This window comes from Oncorhynchus mykiss, chromosome 17, assembly GCF_057628025.1.
Source record: "Oncorhynchus mykiss isolate SJ-2025 chromosome 17, ASM5762802v1, whole genome shotgun sequence".
Taxonomy (NCBI): Eukaryota; Metazoa; Chordata; class Actinopteri; order Salmoniformes; family Salmonidae; genus Oncorhynchus; species Oncorhynchus mykiss.
The window spans coordinates 61,737,607-61,763,101 of record NC_143038.1 but is presented as its reverse complement, the minus strand read 5'-3'; the positions used below and the strand labels follow the sequence as shown (position 1 = coordinate 61,763,101).

The window sequence follows — 25,495 nt, the reverse complement described above, 5'->3', positions numbered from 1 at the left end:
CTGACAAGGTACAAATATTTTGTTCTGCCTCTGAACAGGCAGTTAACCCACTGTTCCTAGGCCGTCATTGAAAATAAGAATTTGTTCTTTACTGACTTGCCTAGTTAAATAAAGGTAAAATAATTTAAAAAAAAATGTAATTGTGTGTAATCCATGTGAGACCATTCCATGCAGCCCTTTCAAAGAAAGCCAAACTAAAGTAACACTCTTTGTTGACTCTTGATTATGTTGGATAACCTCAGACAAAAAGTTTCTTAAAATAAATCTATTCCTTTCCTAATTGTCCTATTGTATGGATTAAGTGGCTGCAGCGGAGAGTACATGGCGTCTAAATATAAAGATTAAAACAAAGTGTTATATATAGTTCCTAATCTATTTGAAAAAGGGAGACAACATATCCTGCAAATATTGATGACCAAACTTGTAGATATGAAAATGGTAAAACAAGTTTCAATGAACCTACAATGATTGGAAAAGCAGTGCCCCCTTGTGTTCAGTTGGAGCACTACAGCATCTGAGAGCAGGGCAGCAGGGGATGTATTGAGACCAAACTTGAATAATCAAAGCCAGATGGCATATGACACATCAAAAGACCAGCTGGCTGCCAGACTGAGAGAAGTCTTTATATCTCCTAACCTAATTAGTTCAAGCTAAACAAATCACACTTATATTGTAACAAACCATGATGATGCAGCATCATATTATTAAAAATGAGATATAGAAGCACAAGTAATACTATCTACCATATATTAAATCATAACTAAAATGGTGACATTTGGTCATTTGATCATGGTTGAAATTCAGGTGATAACACTAGATAACAAAATCTGCTATTCTTCCTAGGATGAGGTCCTTCATCGGGTGGGGGTGGCTAGAAAGGTCAAATCTAGATGGGATATAGCTTTTGTCAAATTGACATCAAAAGTGTATTTATTTTTTGGCTAATCCTAATACTAACCCTTATCCTAACCTTAACCTAATTGTTCTAACCTGTTACGTTAATTCGCCTAACCTGCTACATTAATTATCCTAACCTGCTACATTGCTACATTAATTATCCTAACCTGCTACATTAATTATCCTAAACTCCTGCATTAATTCTCCTAAACTGCTACATTAATTATCCTAAACTCCTGCATTAATTCTCCTAAACTGCTACATTAATTATCCTAAACTGCTGCGTACATTTTGACCAAGCTTTATCTCTTCTAGTCAAAACTGTCTGGATATATCTGTCTCCTTGTGTGCCGCTCCTCTCAGGCCTCTAGGGAGCGCCGATGGCTGTTGGACGGAACACTCATCTTTCTCCTTGGTCCTGCGTGACGAACTGATCCCTCCTTTAGCAGGACCTGTGTAAAATGTACATATAACAGGCACATAGGAGAAAGCATTGATGTTGAAAGTACAGTGCATTACGTCATAATGGTTTCAACTTCACTGACAGCCTTATTAGTTACGTAGGTGATCAAGATGAAAGAAAACAGTAAGAAAATATTTTGCACAAAAAACATCCTGTAGTACAAGGATATGTAAAGGAAGTCTGTGTTTTAAGGTGTAAGTGAATGTGAATATTTGTCATAGCTCACCCCTTTCATGATTCTCTGGCGTAGTTCTCCCTGGGAGAGAGGCCGCTCTTCCTCATCAGTGAGAGGAGACTCCTCTGTGTCATAGTCATCCCTGAGGAGCACAATCACACACACCAGGTAAGACACAGCCACACAGGGTGAATAAGCTCAAATCATTACACAAAAGTACCAACCCAGTGACAGGAGGCTGTATGATGATATTTTGTCTGGGAACCTCAGGGTTCTGACCAAGTAGAAATCGGGCAAGGTCTTTTGGGTCATACTCCTTATCGAGATCCTGTGAGAAACAGAGAGAGGGATACATACATGGTACAGCCTGTGATATGCGTGCACATACAGATCGATAGTAGACTGATCCCAGATCTGTTTGTGCCGTCCTGCCAACAGATCTGGGTCCAAGCTAGACTGATATGGGCCAATAGGAGTGATTCTGGGTGTGCATGTTAGTTACCCTGGAGTTGAGGAAGGCCTGCATGGTGAGCAGCTGGTTGGTCCTCTGTTCCACCAGACCCAGGTAGGTCATGATGTTGTTCTCCCGGATGCCAGAGGACGAGCCCAGCAAGTCCTCCACCACTGAGCGATCACAGTCCATCTTATGGAACACACTGTTCACTCCTATCCCATCACAAAGTCAGGCAAACATAGAACATTATGACTTCAGTATAAAGGCCAATTTTTCCTTTCATCATATACAGTGAGTATATCAAACACTAGGAACATCTTCCTAATATTGAGAACAGACTCAATTAGTCAGGGGCATGGACTCTACAAGGTGTTACAAGCATTCCACCGTGATGCTGGCCCATGTTGACTCCAATGCTTCCCACAGTTGTGTGAAGTTGGCTTGATGTCCTTTGGGTGGTGGACCATTCTTGATACACACAGGAAACTGTTGAGCGTGAAAAACCCAGCAGCGTTGTAGTTCTTGACACAAACCCCCGTACCTGGCACTTACTACCATATCCCGTTCAAAGGCACCTTAATATTTTGCCCATTCACCCTCTGAATGGCACACATACACAAGCCATGTCTCAATTGTCTCATGACTTAAAAATCATTCTTTAACCTGTCTGCTCCCCTTCATCTACACTGACTGAAGTGGATTTAACAGGTGACATCAATAAGGAATCATAGCTTTCACCTATTCAGTCTATGTCATGGAAAGAACAGGTGTTCTTAATGTTTTGTACACTCTGTAAATCTAACATGTAATGTATCAAAGTAAGTATGTTTAGCTCTGTACGTGTGTACGTGTGTACGTGTGTGTGTGTGTGAGCGAGCGAGCAAGAGAGAGAGACAAAGAGAGTGACAGGAGAAAGACACAAGGAGAGAAACACAGAGAGACACACAGAGAGAGAGAGACACAGAGAGAGACACACAGAGAGAACGAGAGACCGAGAGAGAGAGAGACACAAAGAGAGACACACACAGAGAGAGACACAGAGAGAAAGAGAGACACACAGAGAGAACGAGAGAGACCAAGAGAGAAAGAAAGAGAGAGACCGAGAGAGAGACCGAGACAGACAGAGAGAGAGAAAGAGGTTTAGAGTACCCGTCTTTATCTGGTCCAGGATCTTGCTCACAGCGCTGGCCAGGACTTCATTCTCGTGTGCCTGAGACTCTGTGTCTCTCTGTTGCTGATCAATGTCTCTCAACAAAGCATGGTGCTGCTGCTTCTGCTGCTGCCCCCTCACATTAAACTGCTCCATCTCCCTCTGGGTCTGACACACACACACACACACACGTTAGTAATGTGCGGATCAGCTGGTTGTTCACCCGCTTCCGCCCGTAATTGCTAATAACCCATCCGCAACCGCCTGACTATATGTGATAAAGTGAAAAGCCTTTTTCGATAGGCCTATGTTTCTGCTTATAATTTCAGACATTTTGGTAGGCTATTTGATATTCAACTTGTCTATAACAAGATACTGTACATCCCACTGGGCACAGATGTCAATTCAACGTCTTTCAACGTTGGTCCAACGTAATTTCATTGAGATGATGTGTAAACAACGCTGATTCAACCAGTGTGCCCAGTGGGATGCAGCTTCTCTTCTGTCATTATTTGTTTCCCTGGAAGACTAAATAACCCCTTGTTAGCAGGAATAATGTCACAAATCAATAGAATGAATGCTTCCATCTAGTTGACATGGATAATGTCTGTTTTTCTCTTTCCACTCTGCTACTCTCGCGCAGCAAAGACGTTTAGGGACCGGCACTGCTAACATCCTCTCCATCTTTTCACCAAATATTTCCCAAACATTACAGAACTTTTCTGTCCCTCCCTGTTATTGATTTTAAACTCTCCATTTCGCAGCTTCTCTCTTATTGAATTAAACTCTGACATTGTCCTTTTTGCCTCAGTGGATTGATATGAACTTTTCTGCCCAAGTTCTGGAAAGCATTTGGTGATTGCCGTGTATTTGGCGCGCTACAGTTGGGCCCTGAAGCTTAGGCTACGCACTAACACCAGATCAAAATGATGAACGAAAAACCTCAATGTAGCCTATAGATATGAATTGCACAAGAATTATAAATTAATACATTTTTTATGCATTGTTTTCTCTTTATACAACCCACCCGCTACTCATTCACACAATATTTCATGACCCTAAACCCACCTGCCCTGCAGATATAACTGAGGTGACTGCAGGTTATGAGTCAACCCGCGCATCACTAACGTAAGTGCACACACAGCATGTGCACACAATCAGAATACACGGAGGACTGAACTGTGCATTCAAGGTAAGCAACCTCATACTGACCTGGTTAATTTGGTCCCTCAAAGCTTCAGCCTCGTTGTTTTGCTCATTCACATAGTTGAAGAGGGCAAAGTTCTGATCCTCGACTAAACAGCAATAGAACCACCAGAGGAGCATTAACACTTATCAACTGCACACAGAGGTAATAACAGACAGCGTTTGGAGTTTGCATTGTATTAATATGTGTGTGTGAAGGTCAGGACTGACCTTGGATGAACCTGGTGACCAGCATGTCCAGGTCTTCCTCTCCTGTGATATTCTGGATCCTATGGAAGACTTCCTCCAGTGTGTCCACTGACTCCTCCCCAGAGTCCAACCTCCCCTGTTCCTTCAACTCTGCTGCTGAAACACACAGCCATCATCATACTCATCACCATTATCTTCATGATCTTCATCATCTGTAGTAACATCTTTTTCATCATTATCCTCACTTTCATTCTAGTATTTTTCTATCACTCTTAAGTCACATATCACTCCCCAAGTCACATGCATGCATGAGTCACTGTGCGTGTGTTCTAACGCTCAGTCATACCATGCCTGCGGCCCAGTTCTTGCCCCTCATCCTGGCCACTCCTCTCACTGCACTTGGTGGTCATGAACTCTTTGAGGCGGCGTTCGTGTGCGATCACCCTCTCCAGCTCCTTCATTTCAGCGCTGTACTGAGACAGGTCCTTTACTGCCTTCTCCCTCATCATGATCATCTTAGACTGGGCCTCCACCCTGGCACAGAGAGACAGATCGAGCCATAGATATTTACCATACGAAACCTAAGTGCATATGCAAACCCATAGATAAACGCACACTCACAAACTGGTTGCAACAAATACAGTAGCCTCCACTTGAAATATGTAAGTAAGGATTCTTACACATATTAAGCAGGCAGACACATTCAACTCTCATATCTCACCTGACATCATATGCAGCAGTGGAGAGGCTGACCATATCTCCGATGTCTTTCCGGATCTCCTGCAGCTCCTAGAACAGGAAGCAGGGTTTAACTGGAGTCATGTGACCTCTCTCTGTCCCTAGATTTTGATTGGTCTCAGTGTGACCCCTGACCTTGTCCAGTCTGCGGTGGAGCTGCTGGAACCGGACCCGCTCCACACGCAGAGTCTCCAGGTCCTCTCTCAGGTGGCTGTTTTTAGTCAGCTGCTCGTTGAAGCGAATGATGGCCTGCAACAGTAATAGTAGACAGGTCTAAGTGATGTGAAAATAAAAACAGAGAACGGATCATTGACAGTGTTTGACAATATTAGGCAGCAGGCTGTACTACAGTACTGTGTGGTACTAGGTTTAACAGTGCTATCCAATTCTGTGTTGGCCTGAATGTGACAAGACATGCTACTCACTCTATCCAGTTTGTTCTCCAGGGTGCGTGAGGCCTTCTGAGTTTGTCGGGACTGGGATTTTTGGCTGAGAGTAGCAGTGACCTCGCCTCTCCTCAGCTCTGTCAGCTTTCTCTCCATGCTAGAGATCTAGCCCCAGCACATAGACATGGAAACATCAGCTCACTAAGGGGGTGAAGGTTCTGTGTGTGTGTGGCTGTGCGTGTGTGTGAACCTCCTGTACCTCCTGCTCCAGCTCTGCCTGACTCTGCCTCTCCCTCTCCACCTCGTCCCCCACCTCGTCCCTCTGTTCCAGCATGGAGCGCAGGGTCTGGGCATCCTCACTGTCCCGCTGCCGCCGAGATAGGCTCTCAGACACACAGAGACTACGCTGTAGCTCCTCCTGTTCCTTCTCAAGCGTCTCGATCTCCTGCCTACATATTACACAAACAAAAACAGACACGCCGAGCATACACATTCATACATTGTATTTCACACACAGACACTGTGAAGGTAATGTGTGGTGTACCGGTGGACTCACCGCTGTCTGCGTATGTGATCTTGAGACTGGATGCTGTAGGCCAGCCGGTCTCCCCCCATGATCCGGAACTGTCTTTGCAGTTTTCCCATCTCTGTTTCCGCTGGAGCACAGTACACCAAATGCTAATGTTGACATTTCTGAGAACAAGTTAGTTGGTGAATTAATTAGCTAATCCTTATGCTGGTCATACAAAACACATACTATACCTATTCCATCAATATCCATGTCACTGCTGTCAGAGTGGACACTGGTGGCGGATCTTCCTCGAGGCATGGTTTAAATTGTACTCTGGGAACGGTAAACAATTAGCTAGACAAATCAGTGGTTGCACTTTGTTTGCGGCAGATCTATGTTATCCTAGCTACTTCAAACAATGATAGGAAGGGAATTCTTCTATCCCTCCTGATTTACCATTTCACATGTGAAAAGGAAGCACAAAGGAATATGCTAAACATTTGCAGCTAGCTAGCGAACGTTAGATGTCAAAACAGTGGCACCACCACTTGCTAGCTAGCTGGACACTCAGCCCTGTTTAGAAATAGGTCATCTCTGACTTAATTACAGCTTCCAAAAAAGTACAAAATTATGTCAAGTGTTGTAAGCTAATTGACTAATACACTACAGAGTGAGTCACTTACCTGCAGGAACTGAAAAAATGTAATTCGCTCAATTAGCCACTGATACCACTTTCAATGCCGACACGCTTGTCTGCACTCTTGCTCCAGAGTTGTTAGCAACCGTTTCTAGGAGGACATGATGACATGAGAACGGCCACAGAGGGCGGTGAAGGGACCTGCTGACAGTTTTCATACCACTGGAGATCGCTCTACACAAGTGGGAGGGTGATGATACTTACTATTAGAGAACCACAAATTGTATAGAAAAGCTATTTCTTTAGCTTTAGTTTTATTTATAAAAACCTTTGGTATGACTTTAAATTATTCTGCTCTTTTTCAAAAGTCAGTCCTAGAGTACAGGGTTAAAATTGTGATGGGATTGGGGTGCCCTAGACAGACACACAAACAGTGGTGTTTGCTGAGTGCAGATGGACTCTTACCTTGGCTGTGCTGCATTTTGCAGGACAGGCAGCCCTGTGCTACTTACTACTCAATAAGAGATGCCACGGCTGACCGGTCAGGACATAGACAGTCAAAGCAAACATCCAACATCACTTCCACGGCCATTACACATACACAGTTAGGAATATACTTTGCTTAAGTACACTAGCTGTGTTAGCTGCAGATTTTTGGTTACCAAAAAGTTCACAAAACACAATGGATATTTTGGAAAAGGTGTATTATCAATACAATAAGCATAAAAAAAAGTAATGTTTCAAACGACCAATTCAGGATCAGTGGCATTTCAAAATATATTTTTTCAGCAGGGCAAATAACATCAGTATAAAGACAGCAATATGTTTGTTAATAATTAAATACAAATTGATAAATAAAACCACACTACTTAAATTAATCATATTAAAGTCAGATAAAAATATATATATAAAATAAAAAAAATCACTGTTTTGATAGTGGTTGAATATCTCCCAACTATGGTCTATGCCATAGGAAGCTCTCAGCTGATCACTAGCTACCTTCACTAAGGTATCAGCCTCCAAACATAAAAAACTCAAATGCAAGAGAAATGTCAAATAGAAACAGAAAAAAATACAGCACACTACAAAACATTGCTTTTGTAAATAAAATACAACTATTGTAAACAAAAGGAAAATAAGTGGTTAAAGATATTTGGTCTGTATGATTTGGATCATAATTTTCTATTAATTTTGTATATTATATCACAAGATGCAATACACTTAGCCAGAGCTTAGAACATAACTTAAATAAATAATTGCTACAAAGACAGGAATCTTAAATTGGTGACTGCCATCTCAGGTATTTGGTGTGTACGTCCAGCTTTCATACTGTCAGTTATGACCACAAAACAAATACTTTTCAATTGGAGCTTCAACATATCCTTGTTAATACAGGCATAGTTTGTCTGTTTGAACTGGGAGGTATATTAATTGCTACTTTAAGATATGTTACTCATTGTGACAGTACTTGCTGGGCACCGAAGCATCACAAAAAAGCTGAAACATTTACTTCCAGTGAGAGGGTAAGCATGAACTACAATGACAGTGAGCCCACAGTTCTTCACAAAATCAGATCCAAGGCCATTAGAATACAAGTCTAGAACGTTGTCTGAAGCAAAAGCTTCTGCAGCAATGGAAAGGTCAGCTCTATCCACAAGTGACTCCTATACTCAGATTCACAGTATACTCAGATCTATATACTCATTCATTGTGCTCTTTCAAGCACACAACAGTTCAGCGTTGAATCATACAAGGTTAGGATATCTGCTCGGAATATAAGGTACATTTTCTTTCACTGTTTTTGCTGCAATGTTTTTACTATATCAACAATGTAAGAATGAGTGGACATTGACTTTCCTTTCATGATCATGTATTTTCTTTCCAGCTCCTTTGCCATGTGTGTAATTGGGCCTCCTCTATTTTTATTGAGTACCCTCTATCCCATCACTGAGGAGCCCTAGAACCAAACACGTACCTATACTTTATGTACTAGTACCATCTGTTGGTGACACTGGCCCTCCTCATGAAAGACCAATGCAAGATAACTGGCAAATACTTAAGGTCAACAATGTCAGTTTCTAAAACCTAAACACAACATCATTGTAATCGATTGTTCAAGCACTAACAAAGGACTGAAGAAAACCTAAAATACAACGTACAAAGTTCAATCCAGCGTCCAATGGCAATAGGCTACCCAAAGGGTATAAAACAGCCATGCGAAATGTTAAGACATCCACCCGCCAGTGAAACCGAAAGCTAATGAGTTTGTTTGAATGGGGATTCAGTGGTGAGTTTAAAGAGAGAAGGCAGTTCCGACAGTCCAGTTCTACCATTGATTCCCCCCAACCGAGAGAGAGATTTAAGAATTGTATATTTTTTTACCTTTATTTACCTAGGCAAGTCAGTTAAGAACAAATTCTTATTTTCAATGACAGCCTAGGAACAGGAGGTTAACTGCCTTGTTCAGGGGCAGAACGACAGATTTTTACCTTGTCGGCTTGAGGATTCGACCTCGCAACCTTTCGGTTACTTGTCCAACGCGTAACCGAAATGCGTGAATGCGTAGAATGCGTGGGGATTGTGTGCTTTTGGGAAGGGGGGGGGGGGATATGGTCACAGGGTAAGGCCTCTCTTCTGTTTCTCTTCCATCGGTCATCCATCTCTCTCTACCTGATGCACTCCTCCTCCGATGGGGTGTCTGATCCCTCGTTCTCACTGTCCTCCAGCTCGGGAAGGTCCCCCCACAGCAATAGGTTCAAACCTGCAACAGAAGACACAGCGTTTGTGTGTGCAGGGACAGTTTAAGGAACAGTCTTTCCTTGCCGACAAGCTAAGTCAATAACAAATTGGCTAAAGTAGAAACAGCCTGGCATTCAGGCTTTGCACGACCTCTCCAAATAATTCAACAATAATTTAATCAGAAGAGTCAACACATAATGCCACACATGTTGCAATGTGTTGTGTCAGTCAGTCAGTCAGTGTTGCTTAGCCTTAGGGGGTATCGGTATCTTGTCACAAACTGTGCATTTAGGGTAATTCTTCTTTACATGTATATTACTTTGACTAACTATGGTTTAGGACAGTCTTCTCGGAATACAGTCTATTGTTCATCAATTGGTAAGAGGGGTAAATCCATTTGATTTCTGTCACTTTTTGACAGCATCCCTTTTGATATAAAAAAACAACAACTTTCCATATATGTTTGGCCATGGAAGAAGTGGTCATAAAGTGCCTTTTTGGACCTCAATAACAAAACCTTTCAGGACATAAAGGTGCTCAAAGTTGACCCATTTTGCATACCACACCATACCATGAGACATCCATGTCTTCATCACTGACAAATATAAATGGCTGAGTTTGCTATCATTTAAAATTTTGCAGTGTTGTCAAACTATTATATAATTTTTTTGAAAAACAAAATTATATTATTACATATCTATTTTCTAAAGGTTTAACGTCAATTATCTAAAAATGCATTTGAATTTTTGCATATGTTGTAGCTTAGAGCCTATTTCACATAATCTTTGGCTTATGTGTTGTGTCTGCCATCGGATGAAACAGAACATGATCTATTTTCCAGAAATGATAAAAATAGTTGGACAACCACGTTTGTCAGCTTTTAAATTATATCCATCTCAACCGTCTATCTTTTGGGTCAACTTTGAGCACCTTTATCTCTTGAATGTTTGGCGCTCAGGTCCAAAAAGTCACTTTATGAGCAATTCTACAATGGGCAACTATGTATGGAAGGTTTTGTTCAAATCAAAAGGGGTTCTGTCAAAAAGTGATTACATTCAAATGGATTTACCCAGAGGTCTGTGAGCTTGGAGTTCTAACCTGTAGGATCCAATCTGTTAAGGGTGGACACAGCATCACTGTTAAACATCCAGAAATGGCCATTGTTACAGGACAGCAGGCAGGGCTTACATGGGGCTACCACGTGATACCCCACAAAATTACCACTGGAGAGGGGGATTGAGAGAGAAAGGGGAAGTAAAGAGTGAGAGGGACATAGATAGAGAAAAAGGGAGAGGGAGAAAGAGAGATATGGAGGGAGGGAGAGATTTAAAAAAATGTCAGCGTTTTATAGCAAGCACCTGTGAAAGTGCTAACTATCAGTAGGTGTCTGTTATCTGACCGATGTGTTTCTGTGTACAACAACGAAGCCCTGGGGATACAAAAGGGTCCTGACAAAAGCCTCACTGTACCCGACAAACTGCTGGCTGAACAACTTTCCAACTGAAGCACAACACTAGACATGGACATTTGCAGACATTAACATTTGCATTTTCTAAGGTAAATATTAATAAAGCAGCCACAACAATTGTCTGTCTAGTAATGCTATTGTGTAACCACAAAGCACATATATAATGAATGCAAACTGGTTAGTGTAATGTGAGTAGACAAATCTGTGTTTACAATAATGCTACATACATACCATTTCAGACAGGCGATGTCTCTCAGTTTGCATTTGCAGCTCTCTGTAGAGTAGCAGCTGGCCACAAAGTCAACACTTCTAGAAGAGGGGGTGGGGGGTGTTATGGGGATTGTTAAAGAACAAAGGGGCCCCATCACATTCTAGCCATAGAGGGAGATAATGGATTAGAATTTATCCATTATACTTCCTATATCTCACAGTATCACAAACACTCAACATATGAAGTTATGAAAACAGACAGTGATGAGAGATCCTCATATAAACCATAACCGTCATTAGCTCATTTGTCACAACTCATTCCACACAGTCAGTGATAATTTCATAACATAGTGGTTGTATTGCTTACCTGTTGGCGGTATGTCAGTAGAGAACAGCTCAATTTCTGTGTCTGCGAGAAGTACTGCCTTCATTCCTCTTGTGCAGAGTAGACTCTCACAGTATATACAATTCACTTGAGTGACACATTTGTTTTTGAAGTTGGAGGTAGACATGCTCTTTAAATACTGTTCTTCTAGCTTTCGAATCCCGATGTCCAGAGGAAATGTGCGTCAGAACAGATCGACCAATGTAGCAATGGTAGCTGATCTGACGCTAACGTTATTTAAAACGCTATTTAGCTAACTAACTATTCACTATTATTGTTACTAAATAGCTAGCTAGTTCGTTGACTAGCTATCAACAGTTAGCTGGAAGTTAGCAGCAGGTGAATTATAAAAGAGAAGCCACAAATTAGACGTTTCCACGTCTAATGTTATATTGGAGGTTTAGCTAGATAGTTATCGTTCCTTGTTGATAGCGAATAATGTGGTTGATAGCAATCTACAGTAGCTATCTACTTGTCAAAACAGAGCCACAAGCTAACATCACGAGAGTGACCATAATAACACAGCACCATCAGATGTTCAAATTAGCTCTTGCCATTTTCTATTTATCTTCAACCTGCTCTTCAACGACTAACGTTAATTCGTTGCGCTCACAGATTTAGTACAACGTAATAGCCAGCTAGCTTCGTTGTTGTATTTATTGTTTACAACTTCCTGGTAGCTACCAATACTTCCTGAAACATTTTTAAAAACAGCCCTATGTCGAATTTCGATTGGCTCTCGAGGACAAAAAATATATTCCATTGGGTAACATAATCGCACAACTACAAAGCTGATTGGGTACAAATATATCAAGACCGTCGCCCAAGTAATAATGAGGGGATTCAATTCATCTGGACCGTGTGTTGCACCGTGTGAAAATTTGCAATGGTTTCGGAAGCGGGCTGCCTCCCGGGCGTGAGGTGCCCGGTTCAAAGCCCATGGCGAAATCGTCTCAAAACAAAAGCGACGCAATTAAGCACGTGGAGTAATTAGTAGGATTCTGTGTTTTCACATGCAAAAGTGATTGCTTTTGATTAAAAAAAACGCTTAATCTGCCAATGAAAACTGAATATTCAAACATATAGTGTATGGAAAAAGTAACGCTTTGCCCCAAGCTCAGCATAATCGAATTCACAACTATCAGCCATTCAATGGCGAAGGGTTTGGCTTTGTCCCTTTACATTTGTATTTCTAATAAAATAAGAGAGTTGCACCTAAATAATTTGCACAATATGTACCCCTCCAACACAATGGTCTCAAGGTTTACAGACATTGTGTACAGACACGTGTACGTTCTGCAATGATGGACCTGAAACGCTGACACATTTTTTTTTTATAGTTGTTTGTACATACAGATATGGAGGAGTACATACTGAGTAAAACTGGTCACTCTGTTGATATTAAATGTTATAACATTTTTAGACAGTACTCTGAACTCTTGAAATGTGCAACTAATGTCATGATTTTGGTTGGTAAATTGTATATATCAACAAAACCAAATATTTTAAATTAAGTGTTTGTTTAAATACCCTTCATGTTGTTAATTGAGTCTCTGAAATGACTAAATAATAAGAAAAGCTTTTCTACAGTCCAATATTATAATGATTATATTCTGAGTAAGTGTCATTGTCACATTCTCTTATGCTGTCATAACACATTTTTCTGTTTTTTTTGTTTGTTTGTCTTTCATGTTCTTGTCAATTCTTGAACTCAATGACGTCTGATTGTCTGTTTATTTTATTCCCCCCAAAAAGGCTCAGCATAATTGACTCCGCTCCTTGATTCTATGCCAATCCTAATCAATTCAACCAATCAAAAGATGGAAAACTCTCCTCTTGTTCCATAAAAAGAGGCGGGGTTATTTTGGAGAATTTGTGAGAAAAACACCCCAAAACTCTTCATATGGGACGGAAATGAAATAGGAAAGCTCGTATTTGTCATCGAAATCGACATAAGAGGTAAAATGTGGTGCATGCTTTAAGCAACTCGCATTGTAAAACATGTGCAATGCTGTATGTTTATAGCACACACACAGAAAAGTGTAACATTTTGCAACTCATACGTTTGGACAAGAAATTCTAGTAGCTAACGTTAGTTAGCTAGCTAGGTAACGGTATCCCAAAGACTTGGCTAGCTCGTTAGCCTTACTCTAGTACCGAGATTTCCTATGGCTAAAAATGGCGAAATGCCGCATTCTAGACTAGTGAAACCAGTCTGTCTGATCGCTAAATTCACCATTCTTTAAACTTCACTTATCTACAGGGTGTCTGTAAAAAAGACCAATTCTTTATATAATTTTACCAGGTTTTTATCCTACAGTTCAATGTTGCAGCCCTCTAAAGGTGTTGTAAAGTTAGTTTAGTTAAACCGTTATAACTAATATGCCATTAAGCAGACGCTTTTAGCCATAACTCATTGGTTGACATTGTAATATGCCTATGTTTTGCAAAGCGACGAAATGACTATCATTCAGTTTAAACCAATGAGATAGGCCTATTTTATAACAGTACTGGAGTTTATGTTAAACTAATGAACAGTTAGTAACTGCTTTAGTCTGCTTATATACAAACCCTTAAAGAGATTCTCCCGTACTTTTTAAAATACTTTTTAGCCAGTAGTTCTGAAAATAGCACTCGAGACAAAAGTGGTCCCTGAACCTGTGTAGATATGTGCACTATACCATTGGCCTCTCTCTTGGTCTGCTTGCGTGTGGATCTTACTAGCTGTCACTCAAATGGCTAGTGGCTGAAGCTCATTGGCTGGAACTCGAATTGCTAGGGGGCTGACCAACGTGGGGGAAAGTGTAAGGAAAATTGCGCTGCACATATTCCAGAAAACAGACGCTTTTCAAATAATTTCAAACCTAACTAGTCGGCAATATGTACGTTAGTAATTTAGCAGATGCTCTCATCCAGAGCGACTTACTGTAGTACTAATGAGTGCATACATTTGTTGTACCTTTTCATACTGGTCCCCCATGGGAATCGAACCCACAACCCTGGCATTGTAAACACCATGCTCTACCAACTGAGCCCACAGGACATGTCTTTAATAACGGTACCATGTGCTATCATCTGAGTTCCGGAGCATGTCTTTAATAACGGTACCATGTGCTATCATCTGAGTTCCGGAGCATGTCTTTAATAAAGGTAGTCCAGTGTTATGATGTTTTCTGAGTGTTTGCTGTTTTCAAGGCACCAAAGTTGAATACTGTGTTCTCAGGAAAATGATATTGTCAATGTCATGGACCACATTGGACTGACATATTTTAACCTTTATGTTCTCTGGGCTTATTCCAATATTACTATTAATGGGCCCAGCATGAACAATCTATTCCATTTCTATTAGGTCATTTGTCAGTAGCCATACAACAATTAAGTATAGTCAGATTACCCCTATTTGTTATTACAGTGTAGTATGTCGGCGATGGTCCATTCACCAACTCTGAGCATCACTGTCTATTATGAGACCCACAGTCGGATTTGATCTGACTGCCCTCCCAACCCCAGACACATTGCAAAACCCAGTTTCTGACCCTATCACTGCAGTACCAATAAAGGTGTCTGTTAATGTAATTTGAATGATGTATTATGAGAACCACTGCACCCTCCACAACCACTGTGATTATTATTATTTGACCCTGCTGTTCATCTATGGACGTTTGAAAATCTTGGCCATGTACTATTATAATCTCCACCTGGCACAGCCAGAAGAGGACTGGCCACCCCTCAGAGCCTGGTTCCTCTCTAGGTTTCTTCCTAGGTTCCTGCCTTTCTAGGGAGTTTTTCCTATACACTGTGCTTCTACATCTGCATTGCTTGCTTTTAGTTTTTTTAGGCTGGGTTTCTGTATAACACTTTATGACATTGGCTGATGTAAAATGGGCTTTATAAATACATTTTATTGAATGTATAAAGGCCAGAGTATTTTATCCATACATAGGCCTACACAGTATTACATGTAATAATGAATATGTATGGTCAAGCAATGCCATTTATGTATCAACCAAATGAATGTGGCACATGCACAGTGTATGTCTGTCTCCTTGTCTGCATATTGGCTTCCCAGCTCATCTATGTACCCCACTCTCACTCTAGGGGGAAGAGCATAGAGCCAAGGAGCCAGCCCAGCCTCTGACCGTCGTGGTGACAGCCACCTACTGAAGGACTAAACTTTTTAGGAGTCTCCTCATCCGACCTTGCTGACTCGTTGGTTATTGTTGGTTTGGAGGGAATGCATATATCCTCCGTTTGCTCTGTAACTGGTTTTGAGGACACATTAAGGAAAGGATCCAAACGAATGGGAATGCGGCAGTGCCAAACTCTCACAATGCGGGCAGAGTGAAGGGGCAGAACACAATACCATTCCACGGGCTGTGGGGGTTACTCGCTACAATCTTTCAGTGGGGTATTCTTCCAGACGAAATATCATAGTTACTCTTTTTTTCCCTGATTACTTCTTTAACCCAGTATTGCGAAGTCTAGTGTTTTTGAGTAGAAGAACCAGCCATGACGTCTCCGGCCAAATTCCGAAAGGACAAGGAGATCGTAGCCGAATATGAAACTCAAGTTAAAGGTAATACTTTTATAACAAGTTTATATTGTTAAACATGCTGCTCTTTGCGCTCATGTAGGCTATCCTTTCCACAAAGGCTTGTCGCATTTATTTTCCTGTTCGTGGATACGTCAACGTGGATAGGATCATTTATCCTTGTTTAGCATACCCAAATATTCAAACCCAAATATAATAGCTTATTACTTTTACCAAAGGTTAAAAAAGTGTGGGTCCTTTGATGGGTTTAGTAGGGAGATTATTGTTGTTTAATTGTCATCATAGTCTACTGCGGTGTCAAATCAAAGCGTTCTATTGATAAGAACATCTCGATAGCAACATTTTATATAGACTAGCCTACCAAACCGTCCGCAGATAATACAAATACATCTGAAAGCCTTATGTTTGAATTATGCGGTATTGGTGCGTTCATATACCGCATTAATACGACATTATGGGATTTTGCTCTCCAGGTTGAGTATTATGTGTGTAGCCTACTCGCAGGGTTTAGATTCGACATGCCTGTGGAACAACGCAGGGCGTTTTCTCTCCATGCATGCTGGTGTGGTTCTGTTTTAGAGAAATTCATTTCCCGGTGTCTTCCGTGTTTCGTGTGCGAGAGACAGACATCGGGCATTCAGACCAACGTTAGGAATAGGACCAAATTGTGAATTTATGGCCTGTCGCCTCACGTGAGAGAGTCTGTCCGAGGTTCACGGATGTCGCCACGAACCGGTCGAAGGGAGCACCAGTGGTTTTGTCGAGTTTTCTTCACGGGGGAGTGGGGAGAGAGGTGGGCTGGGGTGGTGTTTAGCGGGTTAACTCTTCACTCGCTGATGGTTTATCGATGTTTGTTGTCAGGGTGATCATGGTATTGTCATGGTGAGGGAGTCAGTCATGTTATATTTACATCTGAGCTGGGGAAATGTAGCGGTAATAGAGCTTGGAGAGGAAACTGTTGAGTGAGAACAGGAGAGAGAGGACAGGATATTACCCTCCTAATGAACAGCACCGCAGCCACCGAAGATGAAGTGATAAGATCCCTTTACCCTCATCTTCTCCCTCTCCTCTCTGTAATGGGTTTGGGAAGGATGGAGGAAAAGGGACAGACAACACTTCATCATAAACTAGTCAGGGTAGCTGCATCCCAACAGTCTGAAATAGCTGACTCTCCCCCCCTCTTTACCCTCTTTTTCCATGACAACCCCTGCTAGAAGAGAGGGGTAGAAAGAGAGGCTGGTTGGTCCAATGAGGAGGAGACTGGGAAGTATAACCCATGTCCTCTCTCTCTTCCTTTATTTTTTGTCTCTCTCCCCCCACACAGGGAATAGAACAGGGAAGCAGGGCAGATGTTTTCACAAATAGTATGGCTCTTTATTGCTAAGCAGCATCTTAATGAAGCCATGTAGGATCTGAGATGTTGACAATTACTTGTTCCCATGTGTTCTGACGGGTTTCATGCCTGGCCAAGTGTCTTAGACTGCTGCACGGGGTCTGTGTTGAGTACGAATGAAAAAGGAAAGCGTTTTGAAGCAGAACATTTGTTCTTACTAAAATGTCATAAGTAAATCTACATAATCTATTTCTAAGTGTTTTCTGCCATTTCGTGTCATGCCCATTGGACATGACAGTGTTGTGCTTGTGGATGAGCTTGTGGACAGATTGTCATCCTGGTGTCTGGTGTGGTAGGCTGTAGCTGGGAGGTTCTGAGGCTACAGCAGGCTGACGTGACCTCCTGTTCTCTGAGGACAGATTGCCATCCTGGTGTCTGGTGTGGTAGGCTGTGGCTGGGAGGTTCTGAGGCTATAGCAGGCTGCCGTGTCCTCCTGTTCTCTGAGGACAGATTACTATCCTGGTGTCTGGTGTGGTAGGCTGTGGCTGGGAGGTTCTGAGGCTATCGCAGGCTGCCGTGTCCTCCTGTTCTCTGAGGACAGATTACTATCCTGGTGTCTGGTGTGGTAGGCTGTGGCTGGGAGGTTCTGAGGCTATAGCAGGCTGCCGTGTCCTCCTGTTCTCTGAGGACAGATTACTATCCTGGTGTCTGGTGTGGTAGGCTGTGACTGGGAGGTTCTGAGGCTATAGCAGGCTGCCGTGTCCTCCTGTTCTCTGAGGACAGATTACTATCCTGGTGTCTGGTGTGGTAGGCTGTGGCTGGGAGGTTCTGAGGCTATAGCAGGCTGCCGTGTCCTCCTGTTCTCTGAGGACAGATTACTATCCTGGTGTCTGGTGTGGTAGGCTGTAGCTGGGAGGTTCTGAGGCTATAGCAGGCTGCCGTGTCCTCCTGTTCTCTGAGGACAGATTGCCATCCTGGTGTCTGGTGTGGTAGGCTGTGGCTGGGAGGTTCTGAGGCTATAGCAGGCTGCCGTGTCCTCCTGTTCTCTGAGGACAGATTACTATCCTGGTGTCTGGTGTGGTAGGCTGTGGCTGGGAGGTTCTGAGGTTATAGCAGGCTGCCGTGTCCTCCTGTTCTCTGAGGACTGTCTTTAACAGCATGCAGAGTTACATGTATGTTTACCAGTTTGCAAAGAGTGTCTATTGTGCTTACCAATGTAAAGGGTCTTGTGAGTTTGTGCTGCGGCGTTTGACATTGTTTAGAGTTTGTGTTTGTCCGATATTTTCCTTGCAAAAAAACCCAATACCGATAACCAATATTTTACATTTTAACGGCCTTTAAATTTTTCTAGTACAGTTAAATAGTTAACACACACACATGGACGCAGCGGTCTAAGGCACTGCATCTTAGTGCAAGAGGCGTCACTACAGTCCCTGGTGCGTCACTACAGTCCCTGAGTCCCATAGGTCGGCGCACAATTGGCCCAGCGTTGTCTGGGCGGTCATTGTAAATAAGAATTTGTTCTTAATTAACTGACTTGCCTAGTTAAATAAAGGTCACACACACACACACACACACACACACACACACACACACACTGACCAAAAGGTTATTTTGTTGGCATTTACGTATGTCCCCATTACCAGTAAAACATCATCAAAAACGATTTCTTTCACTTACTCTCTGTGCTGTTTCATTGTTCATTTGTTCAGTCGTTTCATTCTCAACCAGGATTTCTATGGAACGTCGTTTGCGTCTTTGTGTGTCGATAAAGATACACGTCAAATAACACTATTTGATGTGTCAGATAAGCCAAATCAGGGCCTGAATATGACTGCACGTCAAATAATAATAAAACTTATTCATACATTTTTTACATAGTTATTATACATTGATTACACTAACACTCGTATTTCATATGTCACGATTCAACGATACATATGCTATGATGCTGGTAAAGTTGTCTTGGGCACCTACAGTGCTGGTTATAAAAAAATCTAGCTAGCTCATGGATGCAAACCATGTTCTTCCCCCAAAACATAGCAAAACGACATAATCTGTTTCAGTAGCCATAGTTAGCTAGCTAACTGTGTAGCTAGGTGTCATCATCTAAAATAACCCTAATTTATAAGACAGTTCCTATTTGATTAATGGTGGTCGGACCCATCTATGTGAAGCTAGCAACAATAAGGATTAGCTACTGGATCCACACAGCAGACATTGTGGGCTACCGACGTTGGCATTTTTAGCTAATATCGGCTGATTCCGATAGGTTCACCGATATATCCCTAGTCTTAATCTTTCTGATGTGTGTATTACAGTATGTGTGTGTTATGGTGTGTGTGTTATGGCGTGTGTGTATTATGATGTATGTGTGTTATGGTGTGTATGTGTTATGGCGTGTGTTATGATCACCCAATGCTGTGAGTCCTCAGATCCTGTCTGTCTACTCTGACATCATAGGCAGTCTGTTAGGCCAACTTGCACATTTTACACACACACACACACACACACACACACACACACACACACACACACACACACACACACACACACACACACACACACACACACAGGGATTGGAGATCAGTGTGAAGCTGCTGAATAAACCAGCTATGTCTTGTCCTCCTCTCTGTCTTAATTCTGCTCCCATCTCTCTCTGTCTTAATTCTGCTCCTATCTCTCTCTGTCTTAATTCTGTTCCTATCGCTCTCTGTCTTAATTCTGCTCCTGTCTCTCTCTTTCTGAATAGCTGTGGTGTCTCTCCCTCCCAGCAGAGCCCCACTAGGACATTCATCTGCACCCTGCAAGGAAAGCACATGTTCCCTCCAAGGAAAATGAATATATTCACCCCTAATAGCATTATTGTGTCAGGCCAACTACACACATTCACACGTGCAAACGCATACACTGACCCACACACACACTCGGCTCTGCATAGACAGTTTATTGTGTTAGGCTCTTGAAAGGGGGAGGTGGTAGGATGTGGAGGGGTTGTCAGCCCCTCTTCCTCTTCCTCTTTCTCCCCATCCTCAGGGCTGGTCTGGCAATAGGAAAATAAACCTATGTAACTCCTAAGCCCTGTATTCCAGACCCAGCAGCTCAGCAGAGCAACAATGAATAGCACGCCCCATTTCACAGCTTTGGAATTCCACAGGCAGACTTTTCCCTGTTATTCCCAATCCAATCCCAGGTGGTGTGAGAGGAATGTCACTCCTGCACAGATGGAAATGTGAAGAGGAAATGGAATCCTCATCATCTGGTGGTCTCGAGTACAACACAATTACTCAAAACGCAGTTAGACAGTAATAAACAGACAAACACATAGAGACGACAGGAAGGCATACAGACACACACACACACACACACACACCAGGATTTCCTTCAGCTGGTAATTGAAGGCTTCTGGCCGTAAAAAAAACCCGGAAAGCTGATTAATTCAGTTGTTGCGGTCAAATTAACCAGGGATTAAAAAACAACAGCAGGAAGACTATCAGCGCGTCACACACCACTTTACAATGTGAGCTGGAGGCAGTATGCATTTTGAAAACATAATTAATTGCTTTACTTGATATTATGAGGCATGTCTAACCTTGCTTGAAAATCCAACCATAGAAAGGTGGATGCAATTATTTTATAAAGACTAAATAGGCAGTGTGTGAGTTTCAAGTTTAGGTAAGCTTACAATTTATTCTACCGTTTCTACCGATGCGCCTGTCAGTTATGATTTTCATGCAGTTGAAGTCAGAAGTTTACATACACCTTAGCCGAATACATTTAAACTCAGTTTTTCACAATTCCTCACATTTAATCCTAGTAATAATTCCCTGTTTTAGGCCAGTTAGGTTCACCACATTATTTTAAGAATGTGAAATGTCAGAATAATAGTAGAGAGAATGATTTATTTCAGCTTTTATTTCTTTAATCACATTCCCAGTGGGTCAGAAGTTTACATACACTCAATTAGTATTTGGTAGCATTGCCTTTAAATAGTTTAACTTGGGTCAAACATTTCGGGTAGCCTTCCACAAGGCTTCCCACAATAAGTTGGGTGAATTTTGGCCCATTCCTCCTGACAGAGCTGGTGTAACTGAGTCAGGTTTGTCGGCCTCCTTGCTCGCACACGCTTTTTAAGTTCTGCCCACAAATGTTCTATGGGATTGAGGTCAGGGCTTTGTGATGGCCATTCCAATACCTTGACTTTGTTGTCCTTAAGCCATTTTGCCACAACTTTGGAAGTACCCTTGTGGTCATTGTCCATTTGGAAGACCCATTTGCGACCAAGCTTTAACTTCCCGACTGATGTCTTGAGATGTTGCTTCAATATATCCACATAATTTCCCTCCCTTATGAAGCCATCTATTTTTTGAAGTGCACTAGTCCCCCCTGCAGCAAAACATCTCCACAACATGATGCTGCCACCCCCGTGCTTCATGGTTGGGATGATGTTCTTTGGCTTGCAAGCCTCCCCCTTTTTCCTCCAAACATGACGATGGTCATTATGGCCATTATGGCCAAACAGTTGTATTTTTGTTTCATCAGACCAGAGGACATTTCTCAAAAAAGTACGATCTTTGTCCCCATGTGCAGTTGTAAACCATAGTCTGGCTTTTTTATGGCGGTTTTGAAGCAGTGGCTTCTTCCTTGCTGACCGGCCTATCAGGTTATGTCGATATAGGACTCGTTTTATTGTGGATATAGATACTTTTGTACCTGTTTCCTCCAGCATCTTCACATGGTCCTTTGCTATTGTTCTAGGATTGATTTGCACTTTTCGAACCAAAGTGCGTCCATCTCTCGGAGATAGAACACGTCTCCTTCCTGAGTGGTATGATGGCTGTGTGGTCCCATGGTGTTTATACTTGCAAACTATTGTTTGTACAGATGAACGTGGTACCTTCAGGCGTTTGGAAATTGCTCCCAAGGATGAACCAGACTTGTGGAGGTCTACAATGTTTTTTCTGAGGTCATGGTTGATTTCATTTGATTTTCCCATGATGTCAAGCAAAGAAGCACTGAGTTTGAAGGTAGGCCTTGAAATACATCCACAGGTACACCTCCAATTGACTCAAATTATTTCAATCAGCCTATCAGAAGCTTCTAAAGCCATGACATCATTGCCAAAACTATAGTTTGTTAAAAATACATTTGTGGAGTGGTTGAAAAACAATTTTTAATGACTCCAACCTAAGTTTTTGTAAACTTCCGACGTCAACTGTATGTGCATTATTGTGGAACAGTTTCATTTCAATAATAACGTTTTCGTTTCTCAAAATCATTGTCACGTGGTTAATCATAAAAATCTAAATTTCATTTATATAAATATCAAAGTTCAAATTCAACTAATGCGAGATCACCAGCCTCTGCCATATGGACACATTGATACACCGTGATCACCAGCCTCTGCCATATGGACACATTGATACACCGAGATCACCAGTCTCTGCCATATGGACACATTGATACACCGAGATCACCGGCCTCTGCCATATGGACACATTGATACACCGATATCACCAGCCTCTGCCATATGGACACATTGATACACCGAGATCACCAGCCTCTGCCATATGGACACATTGATACACCGTGATCACCAGCCTCTGCCATATGGACACATTGATACACCGAGATCACCAGTCTCTGCCATATGGACACATTGATACACCGAGATCACCGGCCTCTGCCATATGGACACATTGATACACCGAGATCACCAGCCTCTGCCATATGGACACATTGATACACCGAGATCACCAGTCTCTGCCATATGGACACATTGATACACCGATATCACAAGCCTTTGCCATATGGACACATTGATACACCGTAGTCACCAGCCTCTGTAATATGGACACATTGATACAACGTGATCACCAGCCTCTGTAATATGGACACATTGATACATAGCCTATATGAGAGCATGGAACTCAGAGATGGCCAATGCAGCTATTGGCCTATAACTTCCATTGTCAACTCATTAAAATACATAAAGCTGACTAGGGCTGATGCCTTGACCATATTACCGCCACACCGGCAGTCACAAGTCAGTCATGAAGGCAGTCAAATTCAACATGAACGTTTAGTCACGGTAATTAGGCCTCTTCCAGCTCTGATGCTGCCGATCGTCATTAGTAGCCTACCAAGCTTGCTAACTGCCAGCACTCTCAGCACTCTATTGTCTCTCTAATCACTGACATCAATGCAAATTAATCACGTTTCAGGTCAGACCCAGATGCAGACAATGTTGAAGTAACAAAAGTTTATTACTAGTACAAGGGCAGGAAAACGACAGGTCAAGGGCAGACAGAGGTCTGTAAGGTCCAGAATGGCAGTTAGTCTCAGGGTCAGAGCAGGCAGGGGTCAATAATCCAGTGTGTTGTGGTAAGGTACGGAACGGCAGGCAGGCTCAGGGTCAGGATAGACAGAATGGTTGAAACCGGGAAAAACTAGAAAACAAACTAGAACAGACAGGAACAAGGGGAAAAAACGCTGGTAGGTTTCACGAAACAAAACGAACTGGCAACAGACAAACAGAGAACACAGGTATGAATATACAGGGGATAATGGGGAAGATGGGCGACACCTGGAGGGGGGTGGAGACAAGCACAAAGAAAAGTTAAAACAAATCAGGGTGTGACACAAAAATGTAATCAAACACTTCATGAGAGCCTATGAGCCCATGTTGTGCAACATTTCTATAGGTTTTGCAATTGCGGGAGAAAACGGAGTGATGGCCTCTGATAAAAAGACGAGGATCCAGAAGTACATTGTTTATATTTACAACAGGAGTATAGCCTACCTGGTTGGCATGAAAATAAACCACAGGGAAAAACGTCCTCTGCTATTTAATTGCATAGATGACATGTATTTTTTCCTACTGCCCCTGTTTCGAGACAGGTGCATGCTAATGGTCCATTCTAAATCAAAACAAATGTCACACACACATTATTTAGTATATGTAAAAACAATATTAAATCAAGAATAGTCTGATAGGTGACAATATTAGCCTATCACTTGTGAATTATATATTATCACTTGTGAATGATGCCCTGCATAAGAAACAATGCCTTTTTTTGTGACTTTTTCAAATCATAGTCACATACCTCATGTAGGCTAGCCCATAGGTCTATATGTTTTAATAAGGTTTGTATCCCAACTCAGGTGCCAAATAACTTCTTTAAGTTAAGCACATTAATCTGCTTTACAATGGGTGTAGAGCCTAACTGGCATATAAACTCAGCAAAAAAAGTAACGGCCCTTTTTCAGGACCCTGTCTTTCAAAGATAATTCGTAAAAATCCAAATAACTTCACAGATCTTCATTGTAAAGAGTTTAAACAATGTTTCCCATGCTTGTTCAATGAACCATAAACAATGAATGAACATGCACTTGTGGAACGGTAGGCAATTAAGGTCACAGTTCTGAAAACTTAGGACACCAAAGAGGCCTTTCTACTGTCCCTGAAAAACACCTAAAGAAAAATGCCCAGGGTCCCTGCTCATCTGCGTGAACGTGCCTTAGGCATGATGCAAAGAGGCATGAGGACTGCAGATGTGGCCAGGGCACTAAATTGCAATGTCTGTACTGTGAGACGCCTACGACAGCGCTACAGGGAGACAGGGCGGACAGCTGATCATCCTCGCAGTGGCAGACCACGTGTAACAACACCTGCACAGGATCGGTACATCCGAACATCACACCTGCGGGACAGGCACAGGATGGCAACAACAACTGCCCGAGTTAGGAATGCACAATCACTCCATCAGTGCTCGGACTGAGCTTGTTGTCATTGCAGGCAATCTCAATGCTGAGATCTTTGGAAAATCTTTGGAGGGAGTTGAAAGTCCGTGTTGCCCAGCAACAGCCCCAAAACATCACTGCTCTAGAGGAGATCTGCATGGAGGAATGGACCAAAATACCAGCAACAGTGTGTGAAAACCTTGTGAAGACTTACAGAAAACGTTTGACCTCTGTCATTGCCAACAAAGGGTACCGTAAT

The 25,495-nt window shown here is 42.2% G+C and overlaps 3 protein-coding genes across 7 annotated transcripts in view; 1 reads left to right on the top strand and 2 right to left on the bottom strand.

Moving 5' to 3' along the window:
- Positions 1-602: 602 nt before the first annotated feature.
- On the bottom strand, positions 603-7,040 carry odad1 (outer dynein arm docking complex subunit 1). 2 transcript variants are annotated; one of them, XM_021569848.3, is made up of 15 exons: positions 6,853-7,040; positions 6,421-6,502; positions 6,215-6,314; positions 5,918-6,107; positions 5,698-5,823; positions 5,408-5,521; positions 5,256-5,323; positions 4,881-5,068; positions 4,556-4,690; positions 4,352-4,434; positions 3,139-3,307; positions 2,038-2,201; positions 1,760-1,863; positions 1,587-1,677; positions 603-1,349 (listed from the first exon to the last, which is right to left on the bottom strand). In XM_021569848.3, exons 2-15 carry the CDS (start codon positions 6,485-6,487, stop codon positions 1,257-1,259), a joined length of 1,692 nt encoding a protein of 563 aa, XP_021425523.3. In that variant the 5' UTR covers positions 6,488-6,502; positions 6,853-7,040; the 3' UTR covers positions 603-1,256. The 2 variants fall into 2 exon arrangements, with proteins under 2 accessions (XP_021425523.3, XP_021425525.3); XM_021569850.3 differs by having other exon boundaries at positions 4,556-4,687; positions 6,853-6,999.
- A 455-nt stretch (positions 7,041-7,495) lies between these two features.
- LOC110494621 (protein FAM72A) lies at positions 7,496-12,293 on the bottom strand. The gene is made up of 3 exons (XM_090206219.1): positions 11,245-12,293; positions 10,644-10,768; positions 7,496-9,567 (listed from the first exon to the last, which is right to left on the bottom strand). Exons 1-3 carry the CDS (start codon positions 11,376-11,378, stop codon positions 9,473-9,475), a joined length of 354 nt encoding a protein of 117 aa, XP_090062345.1. The 5' UTR covers positions 11,379-12,293; the 3' UTR covers positions 7,496-9,472.
- A 1,028-nt stretch (positions 12,294-13,321) lies between these two features.
- LOC110494620 (SLIT-ROBO Rho GTPase-activating protein 2) overlaps positions 13,322-25,495 on the top strand; it is a 159,910-nt gene continuing 147,736 nt past the window's right edge. For all 4 annotated transcript variants that reach the window (XM_090206218.1, XM_036950727.2, XM_036950728.2 and 1 more), the window contains exons 1-2: positions 13,322-13,567; positions 15,707-16,184. In XM_090206218.1, the coding sequence (XP_090062344.1) occupies positions 16,118-16,184 (67 nt within the window). In that variant the 5' untranslated portion in view covers positions 13,322-13,567; positions 15,707-16,117. The remainder of the gene's footprint in view (positions 13,568-15,706; positions 16,185-25,495) is intronic.

Excerpts from the sequence above, each read along its gene's own strand:
- odad1 (XM_021569848.3), bottom strand. The coding sequence starts at position 6,487 with ATGCCTCGAGGAAGATCCGCCACCAGTGTCCACTCTGACAGCAGTGAC. Across the intron at positions 6,108-6,214 it reads GATCACATACGCAGACAGCG|GCAGGAGATCGAGACGCTTG; the intron begins GTGAGTCCACCG and ends TGTAATATGTAG. Across the intron at positions 1,864-2,037 it reads AGGCCTTCCTCAACTCCAGG|GATCTCGATAAGGAGTATGA; the intron begins GTAACTAACATG and ends TGTTTCTCACAG.
- LOC110494621 (XM_090206219.1), bottom strand. The coding sequence starts at position 11,378 with ATGGGGCCCCTTTGTTCTTTAACAATCCCCATAACACCCCCCACCCCC. Across the intron at positions 10,769-11,244 it reads GACATCGCCTGTCTGAAATG|TGGTAATTTTGTGGGGTATC; the intron begins GTATGTATGTAG and ends CCCCCTCTCCAG. Across the intron at positions 9,568-10,643 it reads TAACAGATTGGATCCTACAG|GTTTGAACCTATTGCTGTGG; the intron begins GTTAGAACTCCA and ends CTTCTGTTGCAG.